The sequence below is a fragment of the Odontesthes bonariensis genome, chromosome 5, assembly GCF_027942865.1.
Source record: "Odontesthes bonariensis isolate fOdoBon6 chromosome 5, fOdoBon6.hap1, whole genome shotgun sequence".
Lineage (NCBI taxonomy): Eukaryota > Metazoa > Chordata > Actinopteri > Atheriniformes > Atherinopsidae > Odontesthes > Odontesthes bonariensis.
Window position 1 is genome coordinate 37,143,484 of NC_134510.1, and position 15,694 is coordinate 37,159,177.

Sequence of the window (15,694 nt, forward strand, 5' to 3'; positions counted from 1 at the left end):
ATTTCTCCTCCGAAAGCCACGTTTCAGCTCTTCTATCTGCGCCCAGCGGACGGGGCTCAGAGGCTTCGGAGGAGGCCGGAAATCTACCGGCGTCTCCCTGCAACCTCGTTGTCAAAGAGGAGCCCTGTGACATCGAGACTTTCTCAATAAAGTTGGAGTTGAGTGAGGAAGGGTTTACAGAGCATGAGGAGAAGGAAGGCAACCCGAGTCGGGATGAAGAGAGTCCGAGTGCGGAAAGTAAGCCGGAATCATGCTTCTAAATACCTAAAGTATCAAAGCTTCATTCCTTTGGACTCTTTATTTAATATCAGAAGCATTCCTTCTTGGTTCTGCTGAGGCAGTGTTGTTTTTATGTGGAAATAATGTAGTGTGTGATACAGAAGAAAATGTTCATTCTCTCCAGATTCTGTGGAAAACCCGGAAATCAGGGAGGAACCTGAAGAAGAGCCAGACGGACCTCGGATCACCGAGGAGCTCCAGAGGTGAGTTATGGACACAGAAAACTAAAGAAATCATTAAAAAAGTAAATAAACTAAAGGCCCGGTCACACATCCCTCCACGGGCATATCGCGGCCGAATCACGGCCAAAAATTTCTGCCCGTGAAGCAGACGCTGTGGAAAATGTGCAAAATTGGCTTACCCGCGGTTTACCTGTGGTATGCCCGCGGAACAGACGCCGGCGACTGTTCCGCGTCCTTATCGCGGGTGAAGCGCGGCGGTACCGCGGCCTACCACGGGTATAATAAAGCAGCCGAACCGGGCTGTAGAAATCATAACCGCTCAAGACACAGTCCCGTGAAGATGGCACCGAAGAAGAAGCAGCGTGCGAGCAAGAAGCCTTTGGCGAAGGCAGCAAATGAAGGCAGCCCAGTGCCAGTGGAGGCCGCCAAGAAGCCCAAGGCAGGAGTCACAGTGGAGGTGCAAGCTGTCGTCCACTCTGCTGCCGAAGTTCCGAGTGTTCGTGGCGAGGTCGAGGCCAGTCCTGCTGTGAGTCCAACAGCTGCCAGTCTAGAAGAGGAGGAAGAATCTCTTGATGGTGAGTACAATTTATGTTATAATTTTTTACATTTTTAAATCTTCGTCAATGAATGGTGGACCACTGTTCGTTCAAAATTCATTCATTTAAAGAAAAAAGTTGTTATGCATTATAGAAGATAGCAGTAGGAAATATTTTTTTAAAATTATTTTGCGTACACTATTAATTTTGAGTAACGTGCAATGCATACTGCGATTAGAAACAATTTAATGGGAGGATATTTTATCTCGTGTGCCAAATTTGGAATGAAAAGCATGTCGCTGAAGAAATGATCCCCCCCAAAAAAATTATTATTTGTATGTATATTTTTTATAAACGAATATTGTTCATTAAAAAATACTTTTATTATTCTGCCTTTTCAGGTGTTACATCTGCTGCCACCACCACTGCTGCCACCACCACCCCTGTGACCACACCCGCTGCCAACACTGGGGAGGGCGCCATGCGAGTGGAGGAGGAGGATCCTGTGTCGGAAGAGCCTGGTTCTCCGAAATCCCCGGAACCCACCCCACGTCAAGAAGAGGAGGAGGAAGAGGAGGAGCAAGAGCCGGGTCGCAAAAAGCAGAAGGGCAAGGGCAAGGGCAAGAGGAAGGCTGATGGTGCTCCCAAGCAAGCTTGGAGTCTCCCAGACGAGGTACAGCAGGATCTGGTTGAGTGGCTTCAGGCCAACTCTTACCTTTGGCTCCGGAGCAGCAAGGATTACCATAAGAAGAAGTCAGCGTGGGAGATGAAGGCACAAGAGATCGGGGTCACGTTCAAGCATCTGCAGAACTGGTGGAAGAACGTTAAAGATTGGTACGTAAAGCTATCCAAGAAGACGAGTGGCCAGGCAACAAAGCTGTTGACGGATAGGGACAAGTGGGTGCTGAAGAACATTGCCTTCTACAAAAGTAAGTACATGTCATTACATTTATTTGAAAAATTTTGAAATTTCAATAAAATAGTTCAATATAGTAATTTTATTGTATACATTTTTGACAAATTTTGCCTTAATTTGTTTATTTTTGTAAAGACATTTAATATATTTCTTCGCTTCTTGCGCCCTCTAGTGTTACAACAAAAACACTGCAATATCATTCATCCTGAGGACACACAGTATATTTCTCATATATATTTTAACATAAAGTTTATTAAACTTCATTTAACTTTATTCAAAAACTACATTTCAAAACTATATTCCAAAAGTATATTCCAAAAAATTGTTGAAGTGATTAAATGTATACAATGCTTTAACATGTTTTAATGCAAACTGTCAATGCCATCATATTAAACAAACGTTTAACTTGTTTCAGGTTCCATCCCCACTGAGGCTCCAGACACCCTCGTCAGTCTGCCACGTGCCCTCTCTGCTAATGCTACTGCCTCGTCTGCTGCATCTGCTGCTGCCTCGACCTTCCATGCACTGCCCTCGCTGGAAACTCATGACTCTGTGGAAAGCCAGTTTAACATCCTGGAAGAGATGGAATTGGCAGCAGCGGAGCAGGGCTCGACCACGTCTAGTCGCCGGTGCAAGAGGAGGAGGAGGGATGAGGAGAGCCTAGAGGAGGAGAGCTGGATGCAGGAACTGCGTTCTACCATGAAGGCCAACCAGGCACTGCTGGAGAAGCTGCTGGAGGAGAGGTCTAAGGCTCAGTCAGACCGAGAGGCCTTCACCCGCTATGTGTCTGATACGCTCCGCACTGCTCCCCAGGAGCAGTACTCTGTCATGAAGGAGCTCATCACGGATATTATGCGTGAGGGAGGACAGGGTCAACGTGACAGCAGCCGTGACACTCAAGGGCCTTCTTCATCATGGGCCAGACCGGGCCCCTCAGCGTCTGCACCAGCAGCATGCACAGCCTCCTCACAACCCTACTGCAGTCAGACCTACTACAAGCAGCAGCAGTACTACCAGCCCCAGCCCAACTACGACCAGTGGAGCAACTGGCAGTATGGTGGTGGTCAGCAGCAGGTTCTCCAGCAGCAGCACCAGCAGGTTACCCAGCAACCACTACAGACTCTCAACACCCCGAACCTTTCCACAACTTCACCTGGCCAAGCAAGACCTTACGTTGCCTCATGGGACCAAGCCAGTCAGGTCCGTCAGGCTGATGAGACCTCCTCGGATGCTACGGAGTAGTGTGTGCTTTGTGACTGATTTGTGATTTTGTGACTGATTTGTGATATCTTTATATTACTGTGTTTTTATGCTGTGGTTGATTGGCTATATTTATGCCTTACTGTTAACTTCACTGTTTTTGATAACTTTGATATAATAATAAAGTTGTACTGTTGTTAAATTGTTAGCATTTGTTTGTGTTTCCTAGGTAAATAAAATAAAGTGTGTGAATTGTGTGTAATAAAAATGAAAAACTATTACAATAATAAAATATTAGTAAATTTCAAATGGCAAGAAATAAAAATTAGATTAAGACATTTATCTTCTACAAAGTACAGACGATAATAATTTTAATCCAATTTTTTTTTATTGTTTTCTTATATTTCCACCACCCCCAACACAAACAATCAAAGAAATACAGCAATTCGACAGCACCACTCCATGATGAGGTTCCTCTGAGCCTTGGCTCTCCTGAAATCTCTATTGTTTCCTGGTACTCGGTCAGGTCTCGTGTCGTCAAGGTTCCTGCCTGCACGCCAGGCACCAGGCACCAGGGCTCCATTTGGACGCTCGAAATCCACCAGTCTGTTCTGCATCACCGGGTAACGTGTTCTCATCAGGTTGTGGAGGAGTACACACGCCTTGACCAGGAGCCTCACAGTGTCAGCTTCATGCATCATGTTAGTCAGGAGAATTTGAAATCGGTTGGCAAGGATGCCAAACGAATTCTCAACTACCCTTCTGGCTCGCGACAGTCTATAGTTGAATATCCTCTGCTTCCTGGTCATGTCCTTGCTTCCATGCGGCTTCATCATGTAGGTCCGGAGTGCGAAAGCATCATCTCCCACCAGAAAGTAAGGTATATCCTCAGTGTCACCTGGGAGAGGATCAGGCTGTGGGAACCCAATAATGTCATTGTTCTGGAGACCCTCTCTGAAATCACTTGCATTGTAGATGTCGGCATCAGACGAAGACCCCTTGCCGCTTACGTCTATCCAGAGGAACTTGTAGTCAGATGTGACGACTGCCAGGAGGATGACACTGAAGAAGCCCTTGTAGTTGAAGTAGTCGGACCCAGTGTTGGCAGGAGATTTACAGGCAATGTGCTTGCCGTCTATTGCACCAATGACATGCGGAAAGTTCCAACTGTTCATCCAATTGTCACTAATCTGACGCCACTCTGCAGCAGTCTGTGGTGGCGCGAGCAGCTCATCACGGAACTCCTCGACGATGGCCGCACACACTTCGCGCAACACCAGACTGATGGTGTTGTGAGGGACCCTCCAGGCGTACTGCATCTCACGGTACTTGGCGCCAGAAGCAAGGTGCCTCAGGGTGAGGGCAACCTTCAGGCCTGGATCAAGGGGTGCTCGCCACTTTGTGGTCTTCTTGGTAAGGGCTGGTGTCAGTCTCTGCACAATTTCATCGAACATGGCAGGTGGCATTCTCATGAAATTATGGAAGGCCCTTGGATCTTCATTACGGAGCTCCACCATGAGACGATCATACAGCCCCTGCTCAGGTCTCCTGCCAATCCAGTCGCGCACCCAGATGTTCCGGACCACCATCCTCCTCCTCCTTCGTCTTCTTCGGTCAATGAGGAGCTGATGGATCTGTAACACTTGGTTCTGATGCTGCTGGAGCAGCAAGACGAGGTCATTACTGTGACGGGGATCCATGTTCACCCCTTGACGTCTGGAGCACAACTGACGAATGCTCGGCAAATCGCGGAGAAAGGCATTTTGTCCGTGCTTACACGCGGTACACACGCTAATGCACGTGATAACAACGCGGTACAGACGCGGAACAAACGTGTTATGACCGTGCTCCACCCGCGATTACCCACTGATCCTACCGCGTGTAACCACGTCTTAACCGCGGCCGTAGCACGTCCCAGCACGTTCGTTCCGCGTCTGTACCGCGTCTTTACCGCGTGTGTACAACGTGTACCGCCCGCGATAACCCGCGGTCTAAAGTTTTGGGCAGCCCAAAACTTTTTCGCGCGGCCAACCGCGTGTGAATTTCTTACCGCGTGTAACGACGGGTGAAGTACGGCTGTATCGCGTCTCAATCGCGACCTCAAAACGTCCAACAGCGTCTGCTTCACGGGCAGACAGTTTTGGCCGTGATTCGGCCGCGAAATGCCCGTGGAGGACATGTGTGACCGGGCCTTAAGTGAGAATTAGATGTTTATTAAAGAAGAAACTGCTCAGACACACTGGCTTGTGTTTAGCTCGTTTATTTTTCCTGATATTGTTTAGTTTCACATCCACTTCTAACCTTTTCTTACCCGTCGTTCTCCGCAGAAACAAGAGAAGGAATGTGCCGATGTCCCAGCTGCCGGAGGAGGCTCGGACGCTGAAGAGGGCCGCCTGGAGAGCCGCCTCCCGGCGGTATTACGCCCGGAAAATAGCCCGCCAGCAGACGCACTCCTCGCGCTCCGGCCCCTTTTTCCTGATCACAAACTCCCGGAAGTCTCAGCCCAACTGTTTTACGGACAAGAGAAGAAGAACTCTGATGTCATTGTTAACGGAGGAGTCTCAGCCCAGCTGTCTTATGGACAAAAGAAGAAGAACAACTCCAGTGTTACCTAAGGAGTCTCAGCCCAACTGTTTTACGGACAAAAGAAGAAGAAGAACTCCAGAGTTACCTGAGGAGTCTCAGCCCAGCTGTCTTATGGACAAAAGAAGAAGAAGAACTCCAGTGTTACCTGAGGAGTCTCAGCCCAGCTGTCTTATGGACAAAAGAAGAAGAAGAACTCCAGTGTTACCTGAGGAGTCTCAGCCCAGCTGTCTTATGGACAAAAGAAGAAGAAGAACTCCAGTGTTACCTGAGGAGTCTCAGCCCAGCTGTCTTATGGACAAAAGAAGAAGAAGAACTCCAGTGTTACCTGAGGAGTCTCAGCCCAACTGTTTTACAGACAAAAGAAGAAGAAGAACTCCAGTGTTACCTGAGGAGTCTCAGCCCAGCTGTCTTAAGGACAAAAGAAGAAGAAGAACTCCAGTGTTACCTGAGGAGTCTCAGCCCAGCTGTCTTATGGACAAAAGAAGAAGAAGAACTCCAGTGTTACCTGAGGAGTCTCAGCCCAGCTGTCTTATGGACAAAAGAAGAAGAACTCCAGTGTTACCTGAGGAGTCTCAGCCCAGCTGTCTTATGGACAAAAGAAGAAGCAGAACTCTGGAATCATTGTTAACGGAGGAGTCTCAGCCCAACTGTTTTGCGGACAAAAGAAGAAGAAGAAGTACTCTGATATCGGAGTTACCTGAGGAGTCTCAGACGTTACGGAGGGAGGCGTGGAGAGCCGCGTCCAGGAGGTACTACGCTCGCAAAGTTGCTCGCCAGACCGAGAGCATGCAATTTGGATTCCTGTTCGAGAACTTAAACTCATCTGGGGCCATGCGGGGGCCGAACGGGGAAGGACCCCACACTAACGGCGGAGGAATCATGTGCAGCTGATGGAATAACTGCAACTTTCTATATTTTGGGTGTCTTTGAACTGATTATGTTAATATTTCTTTCTCTACTGCTCGAACTAAAACAATAATGTGTGTTTCCTTAGAGTTTTTTTATGCAAACGGCCTCCCGGATCCCTTTGAATAAACCAAAAAAGTGAATAAAAGTGCAGTTTACCTGGCAGCTGCTGTACAGTAGTACTACAGCGCCCCCGGTGTCCAACACCTGCAACTGCAACAGTGAAACTATTTGCTTAATATCTTTGTGATGATGATGAGTATATAATAAACTGCTTATTAAATATTATTCTGGGATACATTTATCTGTGCATTTGGCTCTTTTCCAGTGTGTGAAATAAAAATATTAAATGCAGCTGTGGTATTGTCTGTTTCTGTTCAGATCCAGTGTTGTTTGGTTGGAGCTATTTTCTTTATATTAGAAGGTGTTTATATATCAAATCAAAATCAAATCAAATGTATTTATATAGCACATTTCATGTACAAAACAGTTCAAAGTGCTTCACATAAAATAAAAGCATTGCAGCAGGGAGTGTAAGAAGCATTAAAAATACATAAAAGAATATAAAGAGAAACAAATAAAATCATTTAAATGAATTTAAAAACAAGCAACAGTCTAGATAAGTTCAAAGATATCGTGCAGATTTCATGCATAGACACATGAGAACAGAAATGTTTTTAACCTTGATTTAAAAATGTCTCCATTTGGTGAAAGTTTAATCTCCACTGGCAGTTTGTTCCACTTGTTTGCAGCATAACAGCTAAATGCTGCTTCTCCATGTTTAGTCTGGACTCTGGACTGGACCAGCTGACCTGAGTCCTTGGATCTAAGAGCTCTGCTGGCTTTATATTCTCTGAACACATCACAGATGTAAACCATCAGCAGGCTTTTAAAATCTATTCTGTGACTGACTGGAAGCCAGAGTAAAGATTTCAGAACTGGTGTGATAAAACAATCATATATATATGATATATAACCACAACCGTCCAAAAACCGTTATGTGGAAATGCTTTAAAAAAAATAGAAATGTTAAGCCCAATAAAAAGACGACACAATAAATGGGTTATTTCCATTTTTCCTTTTTATTTTATAATAAAACATTGTCGGCAGTCGTACATCATGAGGTTGTGGGTCACATGCAACACAGCGAGGAACTGTATGTACATATGTAGAAAATTAGCATTTCTGGATTGGTTTCTACCCGGTTGTGGACCTGACCCACCTGACCCTTGGTTGTGGCTCTCATCAACAACGCGCCGCACCAGCTTAAGAGAAAAACAAGCACGCCTTGCCACATAGGTTGTTTGTCACCCTGAAACCTGCACATTACGCACTCTGACCGCGGGACAACTCACAGCTGATCTTGCACAAGTGTGGTCTTTACTACTGTATCATATATGACTGAGTATTCATCCCACAACGACTCCAGTGTGAAATCTGAGCCGCTCGAACAGCTGCTGCGACAAATGCACAAAGAGAACAGGCGTGCGCCCGGATGCAGCTCCGGCTGTGCTTTGGTGCTAAATAAAGGCTTTATGTGGGGCCGTGTGCGCCACAGATTTGGATCTGAGCGTTGCTGCGTTACTCGCCTTCTTCTCTGGACAGATAAGGAAGGCTTTGTCATTTCACACAGAGAATCTCCATTTTATATTTGGATGCAGCGCAAAGCGCAGGGAGGACAGCGGCGCTGTTGTGATGCTGCAGCCTGAGGCTGGGGGTTTCAGAGCGGGGATGCGGGGGTCTGTAACCTGCTGTAGGCTTACACACTGAGACGCAGACGCCATCATTATTGCCTCTATTCGCTGTTATAACTACGCAAACAGCAGCCAGGCTGAGCAGGTTGGTCCTTTAACGCCTCGCTGGAAGCCGCCATCATCATTTGCATGAGGTTTGTTTTGGGGGAAACAAGTTCAACCGTCGGCGCTGGTATTCTACTAACCCAGGATTTGAGTGTGTGCTGAAGGACTGAATTTATTTTATTTTATTTATTTCAAGCCTGAACCAGAGGACCAGCCTGTGTTTCTCTGCCGGACTTTGGCGCACTGACTGGTGAGTCTACAGCTCAGGGTTTGGTTCGCTCCTGTTGGTCAGGTAGACACAGTTTTAATCTGTAATCAGTCATACATCTTTGCTTGTATAAATAAATTAATATTTAAGACAATAATATTCTTAAATGCTAAATTAATAAACCACATTGTAAATAGTGCCGCTGCGTCTGTTGGGAGATTTTTCTGGTTCCACTTAGCTTTGTTTGGGACTTCAAATTTGACATTATTAGAGTGCATCTTGAATTTTTTTTGTATAAATGATAAAGTTCAGACAAAGTTACTATTTTTACCTTATAAAGCAAGATGGAATCTTTCTTTTTATATATCCTGGAGCTGTTGGAGAGTTCCCTGTGCCTTTGGATACACCTGCGCACTTTTGGAGAGCTCTATTTCATTCGCGGTTCTCTTTTTGGCGTCGTTGGATTTTCCTTCAATAAAATATTTCCCTTCCCGTTTTATCGTTCGAGTCCTCAAGAAAAGGGTCTTTTTTACCCTTAAATCTCCACACCAAAGCGTCTGCAGCCTCCCAGAGATGCTCCAGGGCTTGGAAACGCACAGAAGGCGGCTGAAAGTGGCTGGAAGTTCAGCTGCGCACTCGCTGACAATTGCCCTTCAGTGTCTACTGTATGACTATTGGATGGAGCAGAATAAGTTTAAATTGTAGGGGGTAAGATGGAGTATTTCTGAGGAGGGGGTTTTCCTATTTTAGTTTAATTAAATGCCATTTTATAATGCCATATTGGGTATTATGTATTTTTAAGGCCCAAATGACATTTTGTGGACTTGGGGGGCCAATTGGGCTCTTTAGAAATGGTTTTGTCCAATTTGGTCACCCCTACATATTCAACATACATGGAAGTGTCCTTTTTGCAGGGATTGCTGGGAAGAAGAAGAAGGCTGTCGAGGTTGGGACTTTGGAGAGGGAGTTATAGGCAGAGCTACTCTCAAAAGGTAAGAAATCCTCTCTTCTGCTGAGGCCAATGGTTCCCAATGTTGGCTGGGAGGCACATAGAGACTCTTTCCTCAGCATTTAGATAGAAAAATTGAGGTTTTCAGATGTATTTTAAGTGCCTTTACTTTGTTAAATTCTAGGGAGGGTCAGAGCTTATGGTGTGCACTAACAAGGAAATATGGAGCGGTGGCTAGGGGGAGCCATAGCTGGGCAGGAAGGCAGCTTTGCCGGCCTGTGCTGGAAGAAGAGGGGGATGTGCTGCTTGTTATAGCACCCACAAACAATGAAGAACTCCGGATGCAACTTCATTGTTGTGTCTTAGTTTTCATTAACAGAGTTTATGTTTAAACAGTGTTAGCCTCTGGGGTGTACTTCCTGAGAAAAGTCTCCCAACACACACACACACACACACAGCAGCTGATCTGTGTGTAGGCAACATAAACAGTCAGGAAACATCAAGAAGCACCGAGAAATGATTCAAATAAGGCTTAAAAGTGTCATCTGTGTACCTTTTTATTTAATTCAATTTAATTTGGATTAGCTTAGCATTGCTATGACCACTGAAAACATTCAAGATGGCTTCTCCCCTGCCTGGAAACAGGTGAGAGCAGCCTGGCACTTCCTGATCAGACAGACAGGGCCGCTTTAATACAGAGTTTTAAGGTTTCTGCACAGTTCTGACACACATTTTCATTCTCCTGTGAGATGCACAGTAATGCAGAGTCACTGAGACGCAGCTTCAGACTTTCTGAGGCCTGGGAGTGTTGTGCTGTCAGTCTGTAAAAGGCCATGCTGTCACAGAGTGCTGATTGGTTCACCCACAACACGCCTGAGCTGGAATTTACCCCATTATTTCCTGCTCCTTTCTATTTTTTTCATTATATTTTCATCTAATCCAATTACTGTACACTTTTAAATCTATTAGCATTTATTTATTACATTTTTAAAAGTACAACCAATCGTCAAGTTCACTCATTTAAGAATATTTTAAAGCCTCAAGTTGATTTAAGGATGATTTAATTAGCAGAAAGGGTTAATTCACTAACGCGGATGTGAATTCAGCCGCCACAGGCTGTTAGATTGGGCCCAAATCACCCAATTTGTGACAAATACTCCTCATATTATTAGTATTACATAAGAATTCTAAAAATCTGTAGAAGTTATGTTTCAGTGGAACATTTTTTGGCATAAATTTGTGATTAACCCTTTAATTACCTGCATCGCCTCCTGAAATGTGTTTGTTTTATGCTGACGGATGAAGTTTCTCCTCCTGCTGATGATCCTCTGTGAAAACAATGACACACAATAAAGAAATAAAAGACAACAAATAGCATCTTTAGTTGATTTACTCGCTATCAAACAACATTTATCAAGCAAATTTGCCCTTTTATCATCTGAATAATTGTAAAAAGGCAAAAAAAAAGAGCAAAACATCAGAATTAATGGCTCTCAGCACCAAAGCTGAACAGATTTTAGTCAAATAATGTCTACATTTCACAAATGAGACGTTAGAAAACACATCAGATGTAGATTTAGTTTCATTCTGTAAGATTTTGTTGAAATAAGTGAAGTGTTTCCTCGTGTTTTAGTGGATTAAATTCAAGGAAATGCATCGTTTAAAGTTAGCCTGAAGCTAAAGGGTTAACTTGTGCTGGAGTGCGTCAGTCCACAGATGTGGTGCTGAAATCTGATGGCGGATGTTACGGCGTCTGTGTCATTGTGGGTAAACTGCTGCCCCCTCTGGTGGTCACAGGGAGTTAAAAAAGCAAAGAAAGCAAAACAAAAAGCGGACATGGTGAGGTTTATTTGGGTGCGTGTTGGGCTCAGGGGGCTCAGGGGCCTCAGCTGTGTGGCCACCGGCTGTGTGGGTTCCCAGCGCCGTCACAGCGCCGGTGGCATGATCATCTGAGCGCCTGTACTCTGAGTGGTTTGTGTCTGGAGCTCCAGTGCACGCATGCCAAGCCCATAACTGACAGCTGCAGGAGTGCAAGAAGATAAGATTTTAAACACACACACACTTTGTTTTCCATTTCTGTGGAGGAGCTGCAGCTCCTGGCTGAAGCCACTGTCCTGTTTTAAGCTAGAAAAACACCCGTTTTTAATCTTGTTTTAATGAAAACAAGTTTTGGATGTCAACAGAGCCTTTAGTGCTCCCTTTATTCAACTTAAAACATTCACAGTTCTCTTCTAAATTAGCCTGAAGTTACTCTGCACTCTGAGGAGCAGCTCCTGTTGTCTTATAAACAGGTTTTTCAGCTCAGCCAGCTCAGCTGTGGCATGTTTGCTCCTCCACTGTCCCGTGGCTTTAAGCCTTCGTCCTTTAGCTCGCCGCCGCCGCTCAGGAGCTATCTGCTGGGTCCATAGAAACACACAGAGAGCAGCCTGGTGCTGAAAGGCTGAAGTGCTCAGTGCAGAAAGCTGTTAACTCCTTCACTGCTGCTAACTGCACCCACAGAAAGTCTGTTTACTTCCTGGTTCTCAGAGAAAAAGGAATAGAAATGTAAAAAAACTCTTTCTTTTCTTTCAGGGATCAGAGTCGGTCTCCATTCAGCCAGAGTTCCAGAGGAAATTTGATGTAAGTGATGTGTCAGCAGACTCTGAATGTTACTGTTGGATCCGTCCTGCTTGTCGTCCTTCAGCTGATTCATTGAACTAAAAACCAGAGTCAGCCGAACTTTCTCCAGTCACTAATTTATGTCACATTTAGGGCTCGCTATCTATCATGAGGCATAATTTACTGCTACTTTCCTCTGCTTATTATGTCTCTGAACACATCCAAATAGATTATTTTTCCAAGTCAAAAGGAACGTTTTAGGGCACAACTGGTTACTTAATCTTAGAGATTTAATGAGAAAATGTTAATAACATGTAATCAGTCAAATAAAGATGAGAAACTATATAGTGGAAATGATGCTAAAGTGTAATAAAAGTGAGGGGAATACGATCAGTTACCTTAACTCTTACATTTACCTGTTAAAGCAGGGGTTAGATATGAGGTGCGCGGTCAACTTTGACCCCCGTATGATGGTGACTGCGTCAGAGCGCCTCCAGAACAGGCCGTACGAGATGTTTCCAGCTGGTTCCCCCCAAACGTGATCTAAAGAAGGACAAGCAGGGAATATACAAAGGATCATGGGTACCAAAAAATTAATGTGGGGGGGTGTAAAGGTTGGTCATTGTTGCACAAACTGTTGTTTTACAGTTATACATAAATGTATATAAATGTCAGCCAGTCTGACCCGTCCACCTTTTGAAAGTGAGTTAGATGGTCTAATCCTGTTAATCTCATTCAGTCGTACTCAGATTTTTAACCGACCGTGTCCCATTACACCACTAACAGTGTTATGGAGTCAATATTTGTTGTTTTTTTTCCTCTAAATTACAGTTGGATCCTTCTTTGTTGCCGTGAAGCTGCTATAGTGAACAATCAGCTCCCTCTAGTGGCCAGAATAAGCACAGCATGACTGAAACATGAACCAGCAAATATCACTTAAATGTCCTCAAAGAGTTGAATGAGGATGCTGCGGTGAAGATTATAGAGGCTTTTCTTTAGTTCCATCTGTGAAAAAAGCGAGGCGAGGCTTCTCATCTTAAAGGGACAGTTCGCCTCTTTTGACATGAAGCTGTATGACATCCCATATCAGCAACATCATTTCTGAACATCTTCTTCCCCCTGCTGCGTCCTGTGAGCAGAGTTCCAGCCTCGTTTTGGTGTTGATGAAGGTAGTCCGGCTAGTTGGCTGGGGTTTAAAAAATAAAGCGTTTTGCTTCTCAAAACAATATGCGTTCAACAGAGTAATACATTTGCATCACAAAATGGTTCTCCAGGAAAAAGTCAGACCTCACAATCGCTTGGCGCTATTTTCTCTCCCTTCGTATCACTGCCTGCTGTGCAGACCGAGCAGCAAACACCGTAACAGGTAAAAAGTAGTCATCCAAATAATTACTTGTGTAAGAGTAAAAAAGTGCTTGGTGAAAAAACTACTCAAGTACTGAGTAACTGTTGAGTAACGTCTGATTTATTTGTTAACACAAGCATTCAATCAGACAGACAAAAATACTAAATAATCATCTTTAGGCAAATTAGAGTTCATCCAATTGATAAAATAAATTAAAATAATCCAGGTAAATTCAGCAGGCAGTGATATGAAGGGAGAGAAAGTAGCGCCAAGCGATTGTGAGGTCTGACTTTTTCCTGGAGAACGATTTTGTGATGCAAATGTATTACTCTGTTGAACGCATATTGTTCTGAGAAGCAAAACGCTTTATTTTTTAAACCCCAGCCAACTAGCCGGACTACCTTCATCAACACCAAAACGAGGCTGGAACTCTGCTCACAGGACGCAGCAGGGGGTAAGAAGATGTTCATAAACATAAATAAATATTTCTGACCTGGGCCTCTTCACATCTAGGCTAAAAACTTACTTATTTAGGATGGCTTTTAATACTCAGTAGTATGATGACACTTTTATCTTATTTTATCTTATTTGATTTTGTTACATTTTATTGCTTTTATTTGTATTTACTTCTTCTTCTCTTTATTTATTACCTGCTGTAAAGCACTTTGGTACACCGTAAGGATTGTCTGTAAATGGCTGCAGAAATAAAATACATTTACATTTACATAAACGATAGTATGGGATGTCATACAGCTTCATGTCAAAAGAGGCGGACTATCCCTTTAACTGAGCCCATAAACTGGTTTGTTTGACCTCTCTCTTCCCCTCTCTGTTACAGATCACTTCACAACATGATGGAAGAGGAGATCAACGAGGACCGAACCAAGCTGAAGCAGGGCCTGGTCAAAGTGCTGCAGTGCGTGGCCACCATCTCCTCCGCAGCAGCCGTGGTCAACCCCATCTTCGGCGTGGCCGGCTCCCTGATCCGGGTGGTGCTGCACCACGTGGACGACGAAGACATCCGCACCCTGAAGCGGGAGTTTGGCTCGGTGAACCGGGCGCTGGACGAGCTCTCCAAGCAGAACCGCAACATGCTGGTGCAGATCAAGAAGGAGACGCTGGATGGCCAGTACTGCTCCGTGGAGGAGAACCTGAAGAACCAGTTCAGGAAGTTCATGGAGATGGTGGAGGCGCGGCCGGAGCACCGCCAGCGCAAGAAGGACGACTTCGAGGAGAGCTACGGCAATGACTTGGGCGACCAGAACCTGCACACGCTGTACGACGGCGTGGTGGGCAAGCGGAAGCTGTTCAGCCGCCCCATCCTGGAGGTGTACCTGAAGCACTCGCAGGGCGACCGCCACACCATGGAGCGCCTCTGCACGCGCCTCACCTACCTGTTCTGCATCGGCCTCATCGCTCTCATGGGCTACGCCGCCGTCATCGGGGACGACGAGGAGGGCCTGAGCGAAGAGTGGGCGGAGAAGATGGAGCAGGTGCAGGAGAAGATGCAGGAAGCCCTGCGCCGCTGCACCTGAACACTTTCCTTCACCTTTACTCCAGCTCTCTGTCTGCCCGCCTCTCCTTTCACCACTTCAAAGTCGCCGTGACGACGACTCCTCGCTCCGCTTTCTTTTCCCAGCTCTCTGCGGACGGCGGCGCTCTTATTCTGTCGGTTTCACGTCACGATTCGCTCCTAAATTCAGGTTATGATGGATGTTTAAACTCTACATAATCCTTTCAAAGCACTTAAAGGGACAGTTCGCCTCTTTTGACATGAAGCTGTATGACATCCCATATCAGCAGCATCATTTATGAACATGTTCTTACCCCCTGCTGCGTCCTGTGAGCAGAGTTCCAGCCTCGTTTTGGTGTTGACGAAGGTAGTCCGGCTAGTTGGCTGGGGTTTAAAAAATAAAGCGTTTTGCTTCTCAGAACAATATGCGTTCAACAGAGTAATACATTTGCATCACAAAATGGTTCAACAGGAAAAAGTCAGACCTCACAATCGCTTGGTGCTATTTTCTCTCCCTTCGTATCACTGCCTGCTGTGCAGACCGAGCAGCAAACACCGTAACAGGCGCGGCAGGCGCAGCAGGCAGTGATATAAAGGGAGAGAAAATAGTGCCAAGCGATTGTGAGGTCTGACTTTTTCCTGGAGAACGATTTTGTGATGCAAATGTATTACTCTTT

General features: G+C 45.2%; 2 protein-coding genes across 2 annotated transcripts; both read left to right on the top strand.

Annotated features, from left to right (window-relative positions):
• The first annotated feature begins 228 nt into the window (after nt 1-228).
• LOC142380432 (uncharacterized) lies at nt 229-3,315 on the top strand. Its single transcript, XM_075466289.1, has 5 exons — nt 229-237; nt 404-482; nt 674-1,036; nt 1,399-1,926; nt 2,329-3,315. Exons 3-5 carry the CDS (start codon nt 802-804, stop codon nt 3,153-3,155), a joined length of 1,590 nt encoding a protein of 529 aa, XP_075322404.1. The 5' UTR covers nt 229-237; nt 404-482; nt 674-801; the 3' UTR covers nt 3,156-3,315.
• Nucleotides 3,316-8,194: 4,879 nt separating this feature from the next.
• Nucleotides 8,195-15,367, top strand: rpz (rapunzel). Its single transcript, XM_075466291.1, has 5 exons — nt 8,195-8,493; nt 8,601-8,654; nt 9,527-9,604; nt 12,133-12,180; nt 14,343-15,367. The coding sequence occupies exons 1-5, from the start codon at nt 8,489-8,491 to the stop codon at nt 15,037-15,039; spliced, it is 882 nt and encodes a 293-aa protein (XP_075322406.1). The 5' UTR covers nt 8,195-8,488; the 3' UTR covers nt 15,040-15,367.
• The last annotated feature ends 327 nt before the right edge of the window (nt 15,368-15,694 follow it).

Excerpts from the sequence above, each read along its gene's own strand:
- LOC142380432 (XM_075466289.1), top strand. The coding sequence starts at position 802 with ATGGCACCGAAGAAGAAGCAGCGTGCGAGCAAGAAGCCTTTGGCGAAG. Across the intron at positions 1,037-1,398 it reads GGAGGAAGAATCTCTTGATG|GTGTTACATCTGCTGCCACC; the intron begins GTGAGTACAATT and ends CTGCCTTTTCAG. Across the intron at positions 1,927-2,328 it reads GAACATTGCCTTCTACAAAA|GTTCCATCCCCACTGAGGCT; the intron begins GTAAGTACATGT and ends AACTTGTTTCAG.
- rpz (XM_075466291.1), top strand. Across the intron at positions 8,655-9,526 it reads GGACTTTGGCGCACTGACTG|GGATTGCTGGGAAGAAGAAG; the intron begins GTGAGTCTACAG and ends TCCTTTTTGCAG. Across the intron at positions 12,181-14,342 it reads AGTTCCAGAGGAAATTTGAT|ATCACTTCACAACATGATGG; the intron begins GTAAGTGATGTG and ends TCTCTGTTACAG.